At 40.2% G+C, this 20,121-nt stretch overlaps 3 protein-coding genes across 4 annotated transcripts; 2 read left to right on the top strand and 1 right to left on the bottom strand.

The window, feature by feature from the left end:
- Positions 1-200: 200 nt before the first annotated feature.
- On the bottom strand, positions 201-7,301 carry rrp15 (ribosomal RNA processing 15 homolog). The gene is given in 6 exon segments (XM_063879703.1): positions 201-746; positions 1,883-2,072; positions 2,165-2,262; positions 5,910-6,094; positions 6,097-6,243; positions 7,265-7,301. Coding segments are annotated over 6 exon segments (801 nt in total). The 3' UTR covers positions 201-602.
- A 1,474-nt stretch (positions 7,302-8,775) lies between these two features.
- On the top strand, positions 8,776-11,967 carry LOC134861716 (uncharacterized). The gene is made up of 2 exons (XM_063879134.1): positions 8,776-8,929; positions 10,478-11,967. Exons 1-2 carry the CDS (start codon positions 8,911-8,913, stop codon positions 11,965-11,967), a joined length of 1,509 nt encoding a protein of 502 aa, XP_063735204.1. The 5' UTR covers positions 8,776-8,910.
- A 1,643-nt stretch (positions 11,968-13,610) lies between these two features.
- LOC134861971 (alpha-N-acetylgalactosaminidase-like) lies at positions 13,611-19,768 on the top strand. Of its 2 annotated transcripts, none has more exons than XM_063879606.1 (9): positions 13,611-13,763; positions 14,920-15,076; positions 15,759-15,899; positions 16,674-16,885; positions 16,965-17,059; positions 17,446-17,607; positions 17,910-18,107; positions 18,783-18,923; positions 19,357-19,768. In XM_063879606.1, exons 2-9 carry the CDS (start codon positions 14,922-14,924, stop codon positions 19,549-19,551), a joined length of 1,299 nt encoding a protein of 432 aa, XP_063735676.1. In that variant the 5' UTR covers positions 13,611-13,763; positions 14,920-14,921; the 3' UTR covers positions 19,552-19,768. The 2 variants fall into 2 exon arrangements, with proteins under 2 accessions (XP_063735676.1, XP_063735675.1); XM_063879605.1 differs by having other exon boundaries at positions 13,632-13,755.
- Positions 19,769-20,121: the final 353 nt, after the last annotated feature.

A 20,121-nucleotide genomic window follows, 5' to 3' on the forward strand; every position in this document is an offset into this window, starting at 1 on the left:
AGAAGAAGACTGAAGAATTCAATTAAAAATTGGAAACAAGAAAAAGGCAAAAAGGCCCCAAAATAATCTTAAAACGACACTAACTATGACGAGACATGTCGTGCTCGGCTGTGTGCATGTATGTGACAATAAAGAGGGTTTCTTCCTCCGATTCTATCTATCTATCTATCCAGTCTACAGAAAACCTCAGAGCATGGATAGACACATGAACCAGCTGTTTATTCAACCAGCACTCTACAAAACACTCATATTTACAGAGTACACAGGCAATTTATTAAAAAAATATGATGATGTAAATTGAAGCAAACTGAGTATGATGGAGGGCAGGAGCTTCTCTCAGCTCCCTCTGTTCCCTCCTGTTCCCATGTATGACTTATTGTCCTGTCCGCAGAGTGTTCAGCCCCTCCTCCTTCTGCTATCTGCACAATATATTGAGTGACAAACATCAGAGTGTGAGAGGCCAGACAAATATTTGCTTGTGTGTACAGTCAGTGTAAACACGTTCCAGGTTTTCTTTCTGTGTAGTCCACACGCTGACAGGAGGGGTCAGGGTCTCTGATCCACACACATGTCCCTGAAGGCATCATAGCCCTGCAGTGCTTTCAGTCCGAGTCACTGTCCTCCCCCCCTGCTCCTTGCTTTGTAGGGGCCTCCTCTCCCTCACTGTCTTTGTCCCAGTCTTTCATGGTGGCTCCCATCATGAAGTCATCTGTGAGGACGCTCCAGGCGGGCTTCTCCTCTGCAGCCTGCACACACACACACACACACAAACACACACGGTTTATTATGTGCTTCTAGCTCCACCAATGCCTTCATGAGGCAACAGCGACACCTTGAGAGATCTCTGTGACATCACAGTTTGTTAGAAGGAGTCATGTTGTACATTTTCCTTTCTTTTTGATATCTGCAGAAGCTTTGAAACACACCCAACATCTTAAGTGTTCCTTTTAACATGAATACAAAACATGAACAATTATTTTAAAAGTTATTATTTAGCTGTTATTTTACATAGAAAACATAATATTAGATCTGGATGGCGTAATTATTGCACTATAAAGCATTGTCATTGACAATGAGTTTATCTACCTTAATAAATCCATATATTTTTTGGGGTGTACACATAAGAGTTGGGAACCAAAATGTAGTTCTGAGTAAGAACAGAATCCAATTGCCTGGTACAGGGTATCCCAAGATTTTGGTTGTGCTCATGTGTTCCTAAACACATTGGTGCTTTTGTTTTTCTTTCTTTCTTTGTTTAGTCCCCATCTCTCCTTAAACACAGTAATCCAGCCTCCCTGGCCATGTCCTCACATCCCCGAGCTGTGAGAAGTCAGTATGACACTTATGAAGCAGGGTCTAGAACGTTTAAAAAAAAAAATGAAAATTATGATTTCTTTACTTTTGCTAACAGCTAACAGGCAGCTGGCGGATACACAGCTCCGGTAAAATGAAGAGACCACTGCAGCATTATCAGTTTCTCCGGTTGTACTATTTATAGGTTTTTCTTTGAGTTACAGGATTCTTTTTAAATGTATTTTATAAACTACTGACAACATTTCTCTGTGTTGGAATTCAACAGACACTGGACTGGCTGCCATACATGTAGAGATAGCGATTTAAGAACAATTTCGAGCGGTCTTTTAATTTTTTCCGGGGTTGTATAATACACAGCATGTGTTTGGACACTGTCAGTTGCAGTAGAGACCGGGAGAATTGTAAAATCTCAAATTACACTACTTACAACTTACTTTTGGGCGTCGTAATAACTAAAATCGATAAGCAGTACCGAAATCGTAACCAGAATTGCTCAAAACCCAAACGAAATGCAACCCTAGTGTCAGCTCTCATCAACAACACGTGGACAGAACCTCGCTGAACTCACCGCCTCCTTCTCAGCCTTCACAGCTCTTCCGCTGCCTCCCTCCGTCCTCCTCAGCACGTCGATGAAGTCTTTCTTGGAGACGGACGACAGCAGCTTGGCCTTCTTCCTCTCCGAGCCTCCCACTTCCTTCACCTTGGTATCTATCGTCTTCTGGTGTTTCCTCACGGCGTTGAACAGCTGCACCACCCCTCTGAGCATGAGAACACACACTGGAGTCAGGAATTCAACTGGTTTCTGAGCATGTTTAACAAAGCCTGGGAGGGAAAAAGAAGGTGTCTCCACCTGGTAGCGATCCTCTGCATCGCTCTCTCAGTCTCTCGGTCCTTCACCAGGTCGGGCTTCTCCCTGCTCAAATTCTCCCACGCTCGCTTCTTGTCCACCTGAAGGTCACAGTCACAAACTCACAATTAGTTCAACAAGCTTGTTATATTGTGGAAAAATAGTCTTTGTGGCTTCTTTCCTATGAATGTTCTTATTAAGGCCGCATTCAGACAGATTGTAGCCTTGTGAGAAAACACGCATCTCATTTATTTGGAAGGACACTGACATTGAAGGAGCCGAGGTAAAAAGTAAAACCCCACAGGAATATTTCACCAGGAGTATTTGGCCTCCATGCCATGCCATCCTGCAAAGTGCTATCAACCAAATTTAGGTTGCGGTCGAATTGTCAGTATATCTTAGGAAGGTTCCTAACTGAGCAAAATGACCCGGAAGTACCTCAGTGGCAGCCTTGATAAGAGCTGTTTGAATTCTCTAGATCAGGGGTGTCAAACTCTGGCCCGTGTAATTATATTTGGCCCGCAAGACCAAATACCAAATGACTACTAGAGCTGGCCCGCCGGTATTATACAGCGCATTAATTGCTGATACTACAAATCCCAGAATGCTCTGCTGGTGTTTTGGCACGTCAATCAAAACAGGACCCTTATGTAAAAACCCTCTCCTCTGTTGACAGTAGTCACACAACGTCTTCATGCTAATACTGGCACCGCGCCAGTACCCCTCCCAAAAATGGCAAAAAGAAAGGCAGAAAACAGGATCTTTCTGGACAGGTGGGAGGCAGAATGTCTGTTTACATATATAAAAGACAGACATGTTTGTCTTGTATGTGGAGCTAAATTGTGCCTGAGGGGGAATCACATGCTGCAAGGAAACCTGGGCCATTTCCCCGCTGCCAAACCATGAGAACGCAGATCTCTACCGCCGTGTTCCCATGTGCACAGTTTGCTGAAATACTCAGCGTACTCTGCGCTTAGTTAAGCGATTTGCCGACTTTGATGTCCAGAAATGTAGGTTTGAACTGCTCAGTAATACGTTTGCAGTTGACGTGGAAAACGCACCAAGCAACCTCCAAATGGAACTCTGTATGCAATGTTACCGTAGTTTCCTTAGCATTCGCCTATACTGCCTATGCCCAGGGCCGGCCCTGGTTAAGAGAAAGATGTATGCTTAAGGGCGCCACTACAGGGCGCCCAACACCAATTGGGCGGCCCTCCACCCTGGCCCTGTATGTGAGCAACTATTCTCCTCGATGAAGCTGACCAAAACATCTCCCAGGAGACGCCTGACTGATGAACACCTTCGCTCGATCCTGAGGATTTCCTCAGCTCAGAGCCTGAGCCCAGACTTTGATGAACTAGCATCCAAGAAGAGATGCCAGGTATCTGGCTTGGACACATCAGAGTAGTGTTTCAAACTGAGCTATAATTAGCGTTTTCTTTATGCACTTTTTCTTGCTCCTCCGAGGCATGGGCTTGGATGGTTGCATGTTCATTGAAGGATATTATTATTAGTTAATTGGTTCATTATTGTTATTTTATGTGTGAGTGGAAAATCTACCTCTCATATAAATAGATTTCACAGTGAGCTTACTTAAGCACACACACACACACACACACACACACACACACACACACACACACACACACACACACACACACACACACACACACACACACACACACACACACACACACACACACACACACACACACACACACACACACACACACGCTACACACACGCCCTCCCTCTCAACACTTGCACACAAAGAGAGCGCTCTTGACATCACTACTGAATTCTGTTGTTTTTGTGGGCCTTGCTCAGCAGTGACACCAGCGGTGCCTGTTAATTTACAAAGTTCTGACTTTTAATGTTTGTTGTTTACATGCTTGTTTTTTAATATTAGTATGCAAACATCTCTGTAGGGCACATCTTTCTGTGGTTTAATTTTTAAAGTTATTATTAGCCTGTGGAAAAAAAGGTTACTGTTGAAATTTAAATCAGAAGGCTGCAAATAAAAATAAAGGCATACGATTTTGATTTAAATTGTATTTAAGAAATGAATGCCATTGATGTGTTTTTGATTTGAAATTCGATTTTGCATGTGTGCAATATTAAGTTAACTATTGGATAGTATTAAGCTTTGCTTGTTCCATATTCAATGTTTAAGCAAAACTTGTTTTGGTCCATATGAAAAGGTTCATTGTTAATTCTGGAGGAAGATTTTTTTCAATAAATATCAATGTTGGCCCGCGACTTTGTCCAGGTTTTAAATGTTGGCCCACTGTGTATTTGAGTTTGACACCGTTACTCTAGATGATAGAAAAGGAGCTTTAAAACTTCCTTTATAACCTCCTTCAGCTTAGGGAACACTGGACCTTCCTTTACGAAAGGAAAGGAGAAACTGCTGTCCCACAATGCCTTGCGGCCGCAACTTTTGGCATGACACAACATTCGGCCGTTCACGGAAACAGTTAGGTTGCTTATTAAGCAGTTTAAAACGTATGCCGTAACAAAGTGTTTGTTTTGAAGGTTCAGCTCTGTATTAATCAAGGAGAAATATGAACGTTACGTTTTTGTTGAAATGATCAATTGAAGTCCACATTTCAGTGTTTACTGAGCTGTGTGGGGTTTCTGAAACGTCTTAAAAGGTATTTTATTGGTGATATACACACTGATAGGTTAAGGCCTAACAAGTTTATTATAAATACATTTGTATTTATTTTTAAGTATTTCATATAATCATAAGTATTGGGATTCATCTCTTAAATGGTCTTTTAGTCATTATAATTGACCTTCTTTTAGATTGTTTATTTTATTGGTCTTAAAGCGTTTTAACTTTTATTACTTATTTAACAGTTTTAATAGCAACATTTCCTCTTATGTTGGTCTTTTAATATATTAACCCTTTATTATAATTATGAAGGTTTTATATCATCCTTTTACATTTTATTGTTCACATCTTTGCTTTTATTTATAGAGTTTTATATCTTTGCATGGTTTTCTTAGTCTTGTGTCTCATTTTTCCGAGAGGAACCATTCCTGTTTAAATGTTATATTTTGCTGCTATGCTGACGTCTGAAAATGTCTCATCTGATCTGAGGGGAATTTATTGTTGTGGTTGCACTTTGAGCTGCATGTGCTGTATGAAAAGTGCTATATAAATAAAGCTTTATTATTATTATTATATTTAAATGCATTCATTTTCCATGTATTCAATTAAATGTTTCAGTTCATGCATTTAGAAAAGGCATGGAGAATAAAGATGAACCGCTCATAGACAGACACGACCGACTGACTGACTCAGCAGCGCCACTTTAGAGAAAGTTTAAAAGTTGTGAAACCTTTCTCTCAGGGAAGTGATCAGAAGTCGAAAGGACTTTTTTTTTTTTGCGAGTTACTTTAAAGTTACGGTTCTAATATTTCAAAAATGGACTCCAGATTTAATTCATCACTATTTAAAACATAAACATCGGAAAGTGCCATCAATGCATCCCCGGATTAGACACAATTCAATAACAGCCATAGGATCTAAATGTGGCACACTTGAATTCTGTTTCGTAACTTTGACGTTTGGGTGGATACACTTCCAGCATTTAATTTATGACAACAAAATCCAAGTGTGTTCATATCAGTAGCAAAACATAAAGAGCCATACAGTAACTCATCGTTCAGGCAGATGTTAGTAATGGGCTGATAGAATATCAGAGAACATGAATGAGCTTTGAAATGTGCGCCCTGATACCTGTTTCTTTCTCTCCAGCAGCTCCTTTTTCTCCTTCTCCTTCATCTTCTCCAGCTCCTTGTTCTTCACCAGGATGATGCCTTTTGTCTCCGGGGTCTTCTTCCCCAGGATCTTCGCCATGGCCTCTGCCCACCCGGCATTGGCATTTCCGTCACCTCCTTCCTCCCCCTCTTCTCCATCCTCCTCCCATCTCCATCTTCATCCTCTGCCTCATCCCCGTCTTGGTCATTTTCTTCTCCATCGCTCTCTCCGTCCTCTGAGCCTTCATCATGGCTCCCTTCTTCAGACTCACTCTGGTCCTCGTTGTCCTCTGACTCAGGGTTTGCATCGTCCGCTGAAGACACACACAATATACTATTATCATTATTACTGCTACTGCTCTCACTACACTGATTCTGGAATATCTTTGGAGCAGGTACAAATAATTAATGTATTAGATTACTGTATCAAATACATCAGCGCTGTGTTTTTCTTATAAACTTCACACAAAAAGTAAGGAAATTTGTGTTTGGTGGCTTATTTCTTTGTTGTAACAATGCTGCACCCATGAAAAATGTGACACATCTAGGTAGGTAAGAAAACAGGCTTTCCAACGGTATAAGATTTATTGCCAAGAAGCTTTGTTACATCAAAGAAATAATTTACCTTAGTTTTTGAGTTAAGTTTATATTGAGCGGTGCTACATAATTTATTCATTTTGCTTCATTTGGCCTCATTTTTAAACACAATGTACACATTGTTATAAATATTTTGCTTTGAAGAAAATCCCTTAAAAAAGCCCGATGACACTCAAACATGTGAAACATTAGGCTTAGTATAAGTGAAATGTTATGTCTGTTGTCTAGCACTCAACTCTTATGGAAATAAAGACACAGCTAGATTTGAATGCAAGTTTCAGTGCTGCTCTGCAATGTCAACATCTATCAGTAAAGCATCAAAACCATAAGGGTTTTGTGACAACTATAATAACGTTATATTAAGAGTATGGACAGAGGTTTGTTGTGAGTTATTTTTATGTAAGTACAAGTGAATGTTAACTGTGCGCTACATTAGTTTACGTTAACGGCTAGTCTGAAACACACTTCACACACCATAGTGCTGTTTTTCCCTTTTTAATCATCACAAATATCATTGGGGACTCCAGCTTAAGTTCTATTTAAACTGGGTATCTAACCAAAAGAAACAGAGCTAATGCTAAGCTAATTGTGCAGCATGTTTATTTCTAACACACAGTGGGGCTACAGAAGTCACGTCAGCTAGCTACTATCCTTATACCATTAGCACAAGGTGTGACAAACACCCTTCTCGCAGTTTTCAGACGCAACTATATTAACATGTATATCAAAAAAACCTACCAGACAACTGCACATGTGTTTTCACCAGAGCTGCCATCATGGAGTTACACGGTAACGTGTCCGCAGAGCACGACTAGCAAACAGCGAAGGTTCCGCGGATGAACCGATAAGGCGCATTACCGCCACCTACTGGGTTGGAGTGGTAACCAGAATACTCTACATTATTAATACATAAATTCAAAATAAAAAATTAAGCACATTTTTACGGAGCCCCTTACGGAGCCCCTAAGGTGACATGAAAAAAAAAAAAAAAAAAAAAGTTTACTTTCACGTGAGCACATGAAAGCTGTAGATTGATGTAGCCTGGCCCATAGGGCTACTGGTACGGAGCGTATACTGGAGACAGTCAGTGAAAGAAATGACTACAGTACAGGAGTTAGTTGCGCTATATTTCAATCTCGGTCTTTATTATAAGGACATTGCTGCTTTGCTCGCAAGTCGTCACCATTTTCACGTGCGTCACCAGTTTCACGCGCACGTGAAACTAAACTTTTTTTTTTTTTTTTTTTTTTTTTTTCATGTCACTTAGGGGCTCCGTAGTGCTCACATAATCCTGAGTGATTTTTTCTTGCAGTGTTTTTTTTTTAGTGTTGTATATTTAAGATGCTTTTTATTTCCTCCATCCCAATTATGTTGCCAAAGTTAATGATAATCTTTTTTGATAAATAATCTTTGATTCAGATTTACTGTCCAATATCCAAGATGTCATTTGGTTTGATAGACTGCTTGGCTAATGTATCTACATTTTCATTTCAATGAATCCCTCTGTGAGCTGGTCCAGATAAATAATCATTCAATATTCCTCATCCTGACTGAATTACATGTCGCAAGCATCTATCTCACTGAAAAAAACAAAATAAATCTTGTTTGCCTCTTTCTCTCTCTCAACATAGTAACATGGTAGTCGGATGTCGATCTCAGGGCAGCCCTTTATGATTTGCTACTGCTTAGTATATGGCAGAGAACAGGAGTCTTTTTAAAAGCACCACAACAAAAACCAGAAACCCCAGAAAACCTGAGCTTGTACCACGTCTGCAACTTTTTAAATAAAGTTTAAAATGCTGAACCATAAGCAATACATCCATAATCTAACGCTGATCTAATCAGTAATTCGAACATATAATACCATTTATTTTTGGAGCGCTTTACAAGAAACTCAAAGACACTTAGCGGGCTGAAAAAATTAAAAACCTAATTAAAACAACACACTTAATAATCATAACTCAATTATTCCATTTACATTTTGCATCAAACCTCACTCGGCTTCAGGCTAGGCCTCTCACACACTGATAGTTCAGATCCCACACAGGACACAATCAAACAAATGTGCAGATACCACACACACACACACACTCACACACACACACACACACACACACACACACACACACACACACACACACACACACACACACACACACACACACACACACACACACACACACCCACACACACACACACACACGTCATGTTGTAATCACCTGGGATCACCTGGAGGAGGGATACATAAAGGACAGGCCGGTAGTGGGTGTGTTCTGTGTGTGCTGCTGTCCTATAAACAGGGGAAAAGGAGCTCTTTCAGCTGTATTTCATGAGTGACAGGAGAAAGCCTGGCATTACTGTCGTCTACTGCCCATCAGAACAAAATGGCATGGATTAAATTGGGTAAGGACAAGTCCACTTTCCATATCTGCATTTTCTCTGTATCGTTGCTTTGCATGTGTGGTTGGCCGATTCACTAGTATGAACTATGCTTACAAAAGACAATTAGCAGTGTAAAATGCCTCCTTTTTCTACACGCTAAGAATGATAAACTATTACCGTAACTTTTATATTGTTCTTTTATTTCTTTCTTTAATATCCCAGTCATAGCTTAAAGTAACAAGTGTTGGAGTCATTCAAAGTGACAGACAAGAATCATAGCAGCGTGGTTACTCTGCTGAACCTGATCAACCAGTCTGTCTCACTGTCTGACTGGAGGCTGGTCATGCACTACAGACCCACAGTGGCTTTACTCACCAACACACACGAACAGAATGTCATCTAAGTCATTGGTTACATTTTGAATTAATGCTTTTTTATATCATTAAAACAATAGAAAGTAAACCTTTCCTCACATTTGAGACAACAATTCAAATAAAACAACATAATATACACTGCCCGGCCAAAAAGAAGTTCACAAACCTGTGGGGGCAGTGCTGTGATGTGGGGTTGCTGCAGTTGGTCTGGTCTGGTGCCCAAAGAATGAGGTCAGCTGACTACCTGAATAAACTGAATGACAGGTTATTCCATCAATGGATTTTTTCTTCCCTGATGGCACGGGCATGTTCCAAGATGACAATGGCAGGATCCATCAGGCTCAAATTGTGGAAGAGTGGTTCAGGGAGCATGAGACACATGGATTGGCCCCCACAGAGTCCAGAACCCGATTGAGAATCTTTGGGAAGTGCTGGAGAAGACTTTGAGCAGTGGTCCGAATCTCCCGTCATCAATACAAGATAAAAACATTTTTTATGCAACTCTGGAAAGAAATAAATGTTGTGACATTGCAGAAGTTTGTGGAAACGATGCCACGTAATCAAAGCTAAAGGCGGTCCAACGAATATTAGAGTGTGTGAGTTTTTTTTAGCTGGGCAGTGTAGTTGTAATATGTTTAGAAGTAAGAACATATATCAAAGATTAATATAAAATCTGTTTTTCTTTCTAAATGGTAAATTAAAGAGGCCCGTTTATCCTTTTTTGGGGTTTCTCTTTCCTTTAGTGTGTTCTATTTGTTTTGTAAATAATCTGCAAAAGCTAAAAATCCAAAGTTCCCCCCAATGGAAGTTTCACAGGCAGTACAAGAAAGATAAAGAGCTTTTTGAACATTAAAGCATGGATACATGTCACAGTAGAGACACTAAATACAATTGTGACCCTGAAAATTAGCATAATAAGGCTCCTTTAATATTTACTACAAAACATTTGTACCAATTTTAGATATATATTGAAAGGTGGAAATGTCTGTCCTGCAGACTGTACAAAATAAAAAGTCTTTCACTTTATTAAGCAAAAAATTAATCAATGAAAAAAAACAAACATAATCTTTTATCAATTAAACCATGATAAACAAGTGGTTCATAAATATCCATTAAACTAAAATAAAACCAAAAGACCAAAGTTCTATCTTTGAACAGCTCCCTCTTTTATAACTTTGTTGTTGTCATGTTTCAGGATCGAGGAGCCCTTTAATGGAGGCAGCTGTGGGGTTTGCACTGGGAGCAGTGGGAGGATGCATTCTGGGAGTGACAGAGGACCCGGTGGACCAGTCCATGACCGTGATGAACGCAGCCGGTCGCCTGAAACCACTGATGGAGGAGGTCAGGACTGTGGGTGCTCTGGGGCTAGGGACCCTGATGGGGGCCACAGCACTGACTGCAGCAATGACCTCAGCAGTAGCTGGTGTAATTCTGTCGGCAGTGTTAGCGTCAGTGTTTGTGGCCACGAGGAGCTGCGGGCCCTCCCTTAAGGACTCTGCTGGCCTGTGGTTCTCAGCAGGAGTCGCTGGGGCCTTCGGGAGCACTCTTAGCGGAGCCACGCTGGGGATCTCTATCGAATGGATTGTGAAGAATTACGGCATGGTGGGCCTTCTGTTGGCGCTAAGTCTATTCACCGTGCTTAAATCACCCCTGCACTATGTCTTTAAGATCCTCTGGAAGCACGGAGAGGCCTGTTGCACTCTGGGTTCTATTTTCTGGGACAAGGGGAGGGAACAGGTGGATTTAACAGACTTGGAGCACAGAAACAGAGTGGCGGTTCAGATAGAGCAGAGGATCCTGATGTTGGAGAATGGAGGCAGCACGACAGATCACAGGAAAACATGGGCCACTGAGCGGAAACAGACAGAGGAGATAGAGAGAAAGAAAATGGAAAGTCAAGAAGCAGAGATGGAGCAAAGAACCATCCATGAGTGGATCAACACTGTGTTAGTGAAATACGTGGACTTCCTGGCTTTCTCTGGGATACCAATGACCGTGATTGCCATAGTGACGTCCGGATTTGGGGTGTTCGGTTACGGAGGGCACCAATCCGTGTTTATAGTGCTTTTGGTTTTGGTTGCAGTCATAGCCTACGTCCTGATGAAATCTTCTGACTTTAAGTTCTGGATGTTGATAGGCTGCATGGGGATGTTTGCTACATTCGTCGTCGCCATGCTCACGCTACACGCCGGGCAGGTGGTAGTCACAGCGGCCATGAAGCTGCCAGAGGCGGAGCAGAAGCAGTCCAGAGAAAAAATCAGCACTAGTGTGAACCAGCAGTCCTCTTTAGAAGCTTTGAACGCAGCTTTCTTTGTGGCAAAATTATGCCAGTTAGGTTTGGGGGCTACAGTGGGAGGTCCGCTGGTGAGGCGAGCAGCCGGAGAGGTAAAGGTAATAGTGGGGGCAGCTTTAGTGGCGGGGTTTTTATTAGCTGGGATAGAGGTTTTATCCCCGATGCTGGGAGAAGGGGGGAGAGCAGGGGCGCTCTTGGGGGTGGTGGGGGCAGTAGGGGTATCTGTGGGGGCAGTGGTGGCTGTAGCTAGACGGTGGTCCTCATGGACAGGAACTTTAGGAACTATAGCAGGGTTGGTGTTAGGAGCATTAGTGTTGGGGAAATGGCACATTGTCAACATCGGACTGCAGGTGCCTGTGTGCTACGTCTTTGCTATGACCAATCCATTTTAATATGTTAGGAAACCAAAGGTCTGCTGTGAAAAATGTCAATGCACCATAAGTTACCAGTGTGTCATTTCCAATAGTTGCATATTTTTTAGTTACGCTTCAGTAAAGGACTAGTCTGTTAACATTCCTTATCTTTCATATGATCAAAATATCCAACGTTCAAAGCAAAACGAACAGGAAAAATACTTGAAAATGTTGACTTGCTAGATATAGATGTTTCCTGTGTGCTATGAAGCTCTGTTGTAGTGCAAACTATTAACAACATCAATGAGCCTCACTGTTGCACTGGGAGACTTTCTTCTTTATTACCATGAACACACACACTGGGACAATCCCACACACCCTCCTACTGCATCAATAACTCACAAGAGCCGCCTTTAAAAACATAGGCTACTGAGTGCCACAGAGAGGTTAAGGAAGTCAGAAAGTATTAAGACATTTTAAATTTTGGATCTTTACATAACATTTGTTCAGGGGAAAAAACCATATAGAATAACAGAAGGCCAGTCGTTAAAGTTAAACTTTTGAGCCTTTATGACAGATGTGGCTCATAAAAGAACAAAAAGTTAGCAGTTAAATTACAAATTCTTCATTCTGCCCTTTAATGCATAATAATATGTAGCTTAGTTACAGATGAGTTAGATCCATTCATGAACCTACAAAGTAAAAGAAAAAGTTTACAACCCACCCATCAATCTTGTACTGTATTATACACCTGTGTCAGATATTGAATTAGTCGGGTCAGGTTGGGTTTTTAATGGTGTGCCAACATTAATGTGACTGTAATTTGAGATTTTAGTTGAAATTAATTTTAACAAGAGTTGTTCTAGTAAATGTATTTATATACTTTATGGATCTGTACTTTGGTCTGTTTTACAATTACTAGTGCACTAAGTCATGTTTTAAGTGTCTGTTATGTGTGTACCTGCACAGCGACTCATTCAGTTTTAGCTTTAATCTGGCATATAGCATATTTTCTCTCTCTCTGATATTTTTGTGCATGGTCCTTGTTCAATAAAGTCAAAACATTAATAATACATAAGATGGATAATGGTAATGTATTGTATAATATCTTTGCATTGTATGGTCCCAGTGAGTTATGGGCTTTATTTAACAAATTCTCTAAGATTACATTCATGGGATTATTTTTTACACAAGTAGTGTCATGTGAATGTTGCAAAACCTGTTTTTCCCGGTGAACCGTCGCATGTCTGCACCTCCAGCTACAGGGGAGGGAACGGAAAACCCGAAGGAATTGAATCCTTAGTATCGCCTGTGCCACTTTAAGAGAAAAAGTAATTCCTTTATTATTTAAGTCACAGATTGAATTATCTTTAAATGTTCCCTACACAACTCTTACTCAGTTTAGAGAAAATATTAAAGTATATAAATCATTATTTCCCAAAAGTAGGACATCATGGAAACAGTTTTTATTCTTTATATGAAAAGTCCCTCAGACATTGATAATAAAGCATGAGAGAAACACCTGTAGCAAACTGACTGCATAACTAATATAACCTTATAAAAAAGGAAACTATAATACTAAACAAATTAAAATATGGATATTAAAATATATGCAACACATGCCACCACAACATCACTGTAAGCCTGTTTCCTGTTTTTTCATGTGACACTGAGCAGTCACATGACACTTAGCTCACCTTACCAGGAAGAGATAAGCAATGCCAGCTCAGGGTAAAAACCAGGAAGTAGAGAGATCGGTCATATGCTGCAGCAACAAAACACACACTCACACGGAGGGTTCACAACAGCAAGCTGAAGCAGAAGCAGGTACACAGGTAGGTGCATGTTAATTCAAACAAGGTTTTTCAGAACAATCTATAATAGACTTAACAGTATAACTGGTGTGTGTGTGTGTGTGTGTGTGTGTGTGTGTGTGTGTGTGTGTGTGTGTGTGTGTGTGTGTGTGTGTGTGTGTGTGTGTGTGTGTGTGTGTGTGTGTGTGTGTGTGTGTGTGTGTGTGTGTGTAAATCACCTCAAATGTAGGTCATTTGAAAAATGATGAGTTTAATGTACATTTTGCACATAAGATGCTTCTCTGGATTTATTTTTAAACAAATGCCCTTCATAGTTTGAAGAATGCACATGATCGGAACATGCACTGTGTCTTTAACACATGATAATGTAGATCACATTTTTGGTTGTCAAGCAGGAAATTAAATACTCACAGCTCAGGTCTGGTATTATATGTATGTTGGTGTTCATATAATACACAGCTGAGGGTCCATGTTGAAAATCTGTGCTCCAGACTATAAAGACAGTAGAGACAATAAAGTACAATCGTACTTCATATAGGTTTGCGTCTAGCGAGTCATGATGTACAGGCAGTTCCCATGTCCCCCTTAAACCCTCGCAGATAGGGTGGAAGAGAAAGGGCTCAGGGCTTTCCCAATAGGTTTGAATCCATTATTTCCATATATTTCCTGTTTAGATCCTTCTGTTCAAGGAGTGTCATTTCCAAACCCATCATCATGCACACACACAGTTGAATGTCCGAGGTGATGTTGTTTTAAGGGTCCCTTTGCTGTTTTCCTGGAAACAGATTGAAAAAAAGAAGTGAGGTTGAAGCAGCTAAAACTGGTCAGGTATTTATCAAGTGTAAAAAGCTGAAATCATATAAAATCAGTATAGTGACTGAAATACAAATTTCAAATTGAGTTGAGTTTATATGCAACACTGAATTGTAGTTCATCTTAACGTTGAGGAGAAAATGCAAAAAGAAGTCATGAAAGCAGTTGTTGGCGAGAAAGCACTGAAAGTAGTCAAGCTGTTAATTTAGAAAATGTTGCACAGTAAAAAAAAAAGTTAGAATAAGAACATTCCCCAGTAGAACATGACTACCTTGATAAGGAAAACACATTTATAACGTTTTCTGTGTATATTAGTAAATATTTTGTCAATCTAAAGATTTCCTTGTTTCCCTTTTTCTTTTAGGAATGGGGCCCTTAGCGGTAACTCAGCTCCTTGCCCTGATCTCCCTGAACGTTGCGCTGGACAACGGATTGCTAAAGACTCCACCGATGGGATGGATGGCCTGGGAACGCTTTCGCTGTGATATCGACTGTAAAGATGACCCAAAAAACTGCATCAGGTGTGATCAATCGGGACAAAGATACTGAAGGCTTAATCACCAACAAGATAAGGGACTAAAGTAGAACCTATGGTCCTCCATTTAATAAGAGTGCTGGAGTTTTAAAGAATGATGAAGATAGTACATAATGACATCATTTGGCTGTTAAAGCAGTTTATTGTGAAAGTGTGAACATCATTCTCAGAATGACAGCTGAGCAAGTATTTGAAAAGTAACACACATATTGGGTTTACTAAAATATTGATGGCATGAAAAATGTATCAATTGAATCCAAATTGAGATGATGATGGACAATCTTTATGATTTTAATAGAATGCCTAAACCCAGTTTCAACATATTAGTCATTTTCTAAAGAGATGGTGATTTTTGCTTATGTACCAAGTCTGTACAGCATTGGAAAATTGTATTTATATTATGTATATATACCAATTTCATCATATGTGTATAAATGTGTGCTGGAAATCCAGGAAAATATTATCTATTTTATTTTTTGAAAAACATATTTTTTTCGTCTATGCCTCAATGTTGATGGAAAAATAAGATGCTTAATAAATGACCAACCAAACCTCCCACCATATTAAGTTGAAATATATAAAGAAATGCATACAATTCAACTTCAAAAGTATTGAAATGTATTTTCTACATGGCTGACAAAATCTGTCTTGCTTTGCTCTTCCCACAGCGAGGGTCTGTTCAGAGACATGGCGGACCGGCTGTCTGAGGATGGCTGGAAAGAGCTGGGCTATGAGTATGTAATAATAGACGACTGCTGGATGTCCATGTTGAGAGACAATCAAGGGAGGCTGCAACCTGATCCCTCCAGGTTGGTCTACTTTTTTCACATTGCAGATTCAGCAGTCCGTGCCATTATCAGGGATTTTTGATTTAGTAAAAGGTCCACATTCTAGCGAGATCTTAAAGCCCTCTTGGGTATCGGTGGTACTGCGGATGGCTTCCTCTCTCCAAATACTGAGGGCTCTGACCAAAGAATGGGCTGAAAACTACCCTCCACTAGGAAACACCTCGCCCTTCATCTAACCTATTGTCAGTTTCTGACCAGTCTTGCCTACTTGGTAAGCTTTCTTTCAAAGGCCTCTTCCCATGGGACTGTAGGCTCGAGGAGCAGAACTTGGTTTGTGGAACCCAAAACAAATCCTAGATGGTAAATGGACTGCATTAGGGGTTGGGGATCTCCCTGGGGATCTACCTACCTTTGGCCGCCCCATACCAAGAAGAAGAATAAGAGCAATGACTGGTCGAAGGGTGGTGACTGCTATATGGTTCTGGAATTTGGTGGTTTTCACAGTCAACCAGCAGTTGCCAGTCTCTTACAGAGGTCAATATGCCCGCAGATCTTCTTGTTGCGGCTTTTGGCTCCTATCCACCTTTGAAAAAGGTGATGGTCTGCTTGAAAGGTTTGGCCCACTTTGCCCACTCAACTCCTGCACTGATTGCTTCAGGAATGTTCTTCAGGACTTGACTATCTTCCTTCAACAAGTGGGCAGCAGCTGAGTTGTTGCCTTGATTCTACATTGTATGATCAGCTTCTATCGTTCAATAAAATGTACGTGTGATGTATGTCTTTGCCTTCTTCCAGGTTCCCAGGGGGCATCGCAAAACTTGTAAAGTACATCCATGAACGTGGACTGAAGCTGGGCATCTATGCAGACATGGGCACTCGCACATGTATGGGATTTCCTGGCACCACGCTAGATAAAATCGAGATTGATGCCCAGACCTTTGCTAGCTGGGGGGTAGACTATCTGAAGTTTGACGGCTGTTCCTCAAATGCTGTAGAACAAATGCTAGGTAAGAAGTAATTGAAAAACCTACAAAAATCTACAAGAGATCATGGACTAACCATAACACGTTTTTTCTCGTGTCACAGGATACCCTCTGATGTCCAAGGCATTGAATGCTACAGGCAGACCTATTGCATACTCCTGTAGTTGGCCTGTCTATGTAGGAGGCCTCCCCCCTAATGTGAGTGTCATTCTAATGATTGTCAAATCAAGCTGTTGGGTCACTGGGATGTGAATATAGCTGTGACAATATTCTGACAAACGACACGATAAAGGCAATCGCTAGACCAAATCTTTAACATTCCAGAGCTCTAAAAAGGTGTATTTGTATAGAAAATGTGTTTCAATTTTACGAGTAAATAAAGCAAATGTAGTGCTAATAGACAAAACAATTGATCTGCTAAAACATCAGCTGCTAGCATGGCTGTAGACTCTTAGGCCTGTTAAAATGGATTCACAGTTATTGATCAAATGATTAGCGTTGGTATAATGTTTTCATAATTCTTTCAGAAAAGGCCCACGATCTTTTTCTGCACAACTTTAACATTTATTTCCCGGTCCTACCAGGTCAACTACACTTTCCTTGGTGATATTTGTCACTTGTGGAGGAATTACTATGATATCCAGGACTCATGGGACAGTGTGCTGAGCATTGTTGAGTGGTTCTCCAACAACCAGGATGATCTGCAGCCGGCTGCGGGGCCTGGACGATGGAATGACCCGGACATGGTACGATCGGTTTGTCTTTATTATCGATCCTACACAACTGATCTTAGAGGTATTCAGGAATGTATACCACTATCTAGGCCTTTTAACCACAGTAAGATGCTTTTCAATTGCTGTTGGAGTAAAATGTGTGTCGTAGTAATGCTAAAGAAAACAAGGTTACATTTTTTTTCTGTATGCCGTGTGTTTGCTGTGCGGCAGAAATTTTAATGACCAAACCACTCTTTTCCTTTTGAGCTCTTCTTTGCCAAACCGTATTTTTGTTCTCTCTTTATGCCTCACACACCTCTGATATCTGTCCTCAGCTCATCATTGGTAACTTTGGTCTCAGTGTGGACCAGGCCCGCTCTCAGATGGCTCTGTGGGCTATAATGGCTGCACCTCTCATCATGTCCAATGACCTACGAAACCTGGACAACAGCGCCAGGAACATCCTGCAAAACAAAATGGCCATTGCAATAAACCAGGACCCCATGGGAATCCAGGGAAGACGCCTATTGCAGGTCATAATCGTTATTGAGACAGATCAGATTATGTAAAGTTACAAGGCTTAGTAAAGAATATGTGCAGCAAGGCAGTCGTTAATGAAGAAAGAACACTGATCCTGACACGAATGGGTGGTGTTCTTTTTTTCCTTATGGACCGCCCTGCACATAATCTCACTTATTACATGGCTTCATGCTAATTTATCAGACTATTTAAATCCCAATGTTTATAAAAAAGATCTTATGGTTTTCAAAATGATCATATTGCTTCTGCTGATAAACAAAAGTGTAAAAAGATAAAAAGTGTGTCTACCAACAGCTGGAACTTCGGAGACAGCAAAGAACTTAAAATGGCGGCAACACTGATCGAAGTGTTCCGTAACTGTTGTAGTCTGTTCACATTTTATTTTCCACCAGTCTTTAAACGCTACCAGAGCCCGTACCATTTTCCTGTTAGTGTTTACTTCCTGTCTCTCTTCTTCTGCTGTTACCTTTAGTGTTTACTTCCTGTCTGTCTTCTTTTGCTGTTACCTTTAGTGTTTGACTAAGCCATGTAATAAGGTATAATACACAGTTCACAATAATACACTGACGTTAATAATGAAGAACAACAAAAGGTGGGATTTTTAGGGAAAATCAAGCAGTGTGTCTTCAAGGAACTATGTTGTATTTTCTGTGTGTGTTGTCACACAGGAGAAGAGTCGTATAGAGGTTTACTGGAGGCCTCTGTCTCACTCAGCCAGTGCACTCGTGTTCCTGAGTCGACGAACAGACATGCCCTACCTCTACCACAGCTCTCTGGGTAAACTCAGCTACGATGCTGGCAACTATGAGGTTGGTTCACCCTTTCATGTCTTACCCTGTGTATCATGTTTGTCCTTAATTTACTAGTACTCTAACTCTATTTACTAACCCATAGACAGGGATTTTCCCTTGATGAACAAACTATTATTTATCTTTTGAAAATGATGATAGTTGATTCATTTTGCGGAAATGCAGAGAAAATCATTTGGCATTGGTAGACATTTTTGTTTTGCAAGTTAATATTTTCAAATGTTGTATTTTGTTGAAATACAAGTGTATATATTTGTTTACTCTTTATTATTGTTTTCAATAGTGACGTTTCTTACTGAAATTAATACCCTACTACTATCTGTTTGTATTGCTTCAACAATGATTTGGGGAAATTTAAAAAATACATAATAATCAAATATAAGTTACCTTTTCTAATTCAGCTTTACATATTTGTTTCTTCTCTTGCTTTTAGGCCTATGATGTGTTTACGGGTGCAACAGTGACGGGTCTGAATGCCACCACCGAGTTTACCGTCTCCATCAACCCCTCAGGTGTAGTCATGTGGTATGTGTATCCAAAAAAAGTTTCCGAACAGATGAAGATGCTCAGGAAAACTTCACAATTCAACTGGCAAAAAACTATACCTAGGCATAGGATTGTGTTATGAAGTAACTTCTGTAAATGCTAAACTGGAATTTTATGGAATAATTGAAAATGCTGAGATTCTCAAAGAAAGCCAAGTAATGTTAATTTGGCTTTTTTGAATAAATGTTCTGTTGCACTGATTTTAATGACAGCAAACATGATACTAGTTAATTCTGTCATTTTTTTTTATTGTTAAGAAGTGCCTTTTTCTTCAATTTAATAAACATGAACTAATTCTTGTCCTTGTTGGGGAAATTTCTGACAGGAAGTTGCCGTTTTTTTAATTTAGATAAACTGTGACACAATAGCTGTCATTTACAGTGTTCCATTAATGCACTACCAGGTAGCCTAAACAAACTGATTTATATATATATATTCACATTTATTGTTATTTGTATTAGTTTACTGTACACAAATGATGTTTAAGAATGTTCTAATTTTACTAATACTGTAAATAAAGCAATAAAAAGAGAAGATTAACTCGTCCAGAAGACAGATTACCATTGCCTTCCGTCTTTAGTCTTTAAATGCAGACCTGATCCTGACCAGCTCTTGGTGATTTCTTATAAGGCACAACAGACTGTTTCAAACT

This window comes from Eleginops maclovinus, chromosome 3 (genome assembly GCF_036324505.1).
Source record: "Eleginops maclovinus isolate JMC-PN-2008 ecotype Puerto Natales chromosome 3, JC_Emac_rtc_rv5, whole genome shotgun sequence".
Lineage (NCBI taxonomy): Eukaryota > Metazoa > Chordata > Actinopteri > Perciformes > Eleginopidae > Eleginops > Eleginops maclovinus.

Excerpts from the sequence above, each read along its gene's own strand:
- LOC134861971 (XM_063879605.1), top strand. The coding sequence starts at position 13,647 with ATGCCAGCTCAGGGTAAAAACCAGGAAGTAGAGAGATCGGTCATATGC. Across the intron at positions 15,077-15,758 it reads GACCCAAAAAACTGCATCAG|CGAGGGTCTGTTCAGAGACA; the intron begins GTGTGATCAATC and ends CTCTTCCCACAG. Across the intron at positions 18,924-19,356 it reads ACGATGCTGGCAACTATGAG|GCCTATGATGTGTTTACGGG; the intron begins GTTGGTTCACCC and ends TCTTGCTTTTAG.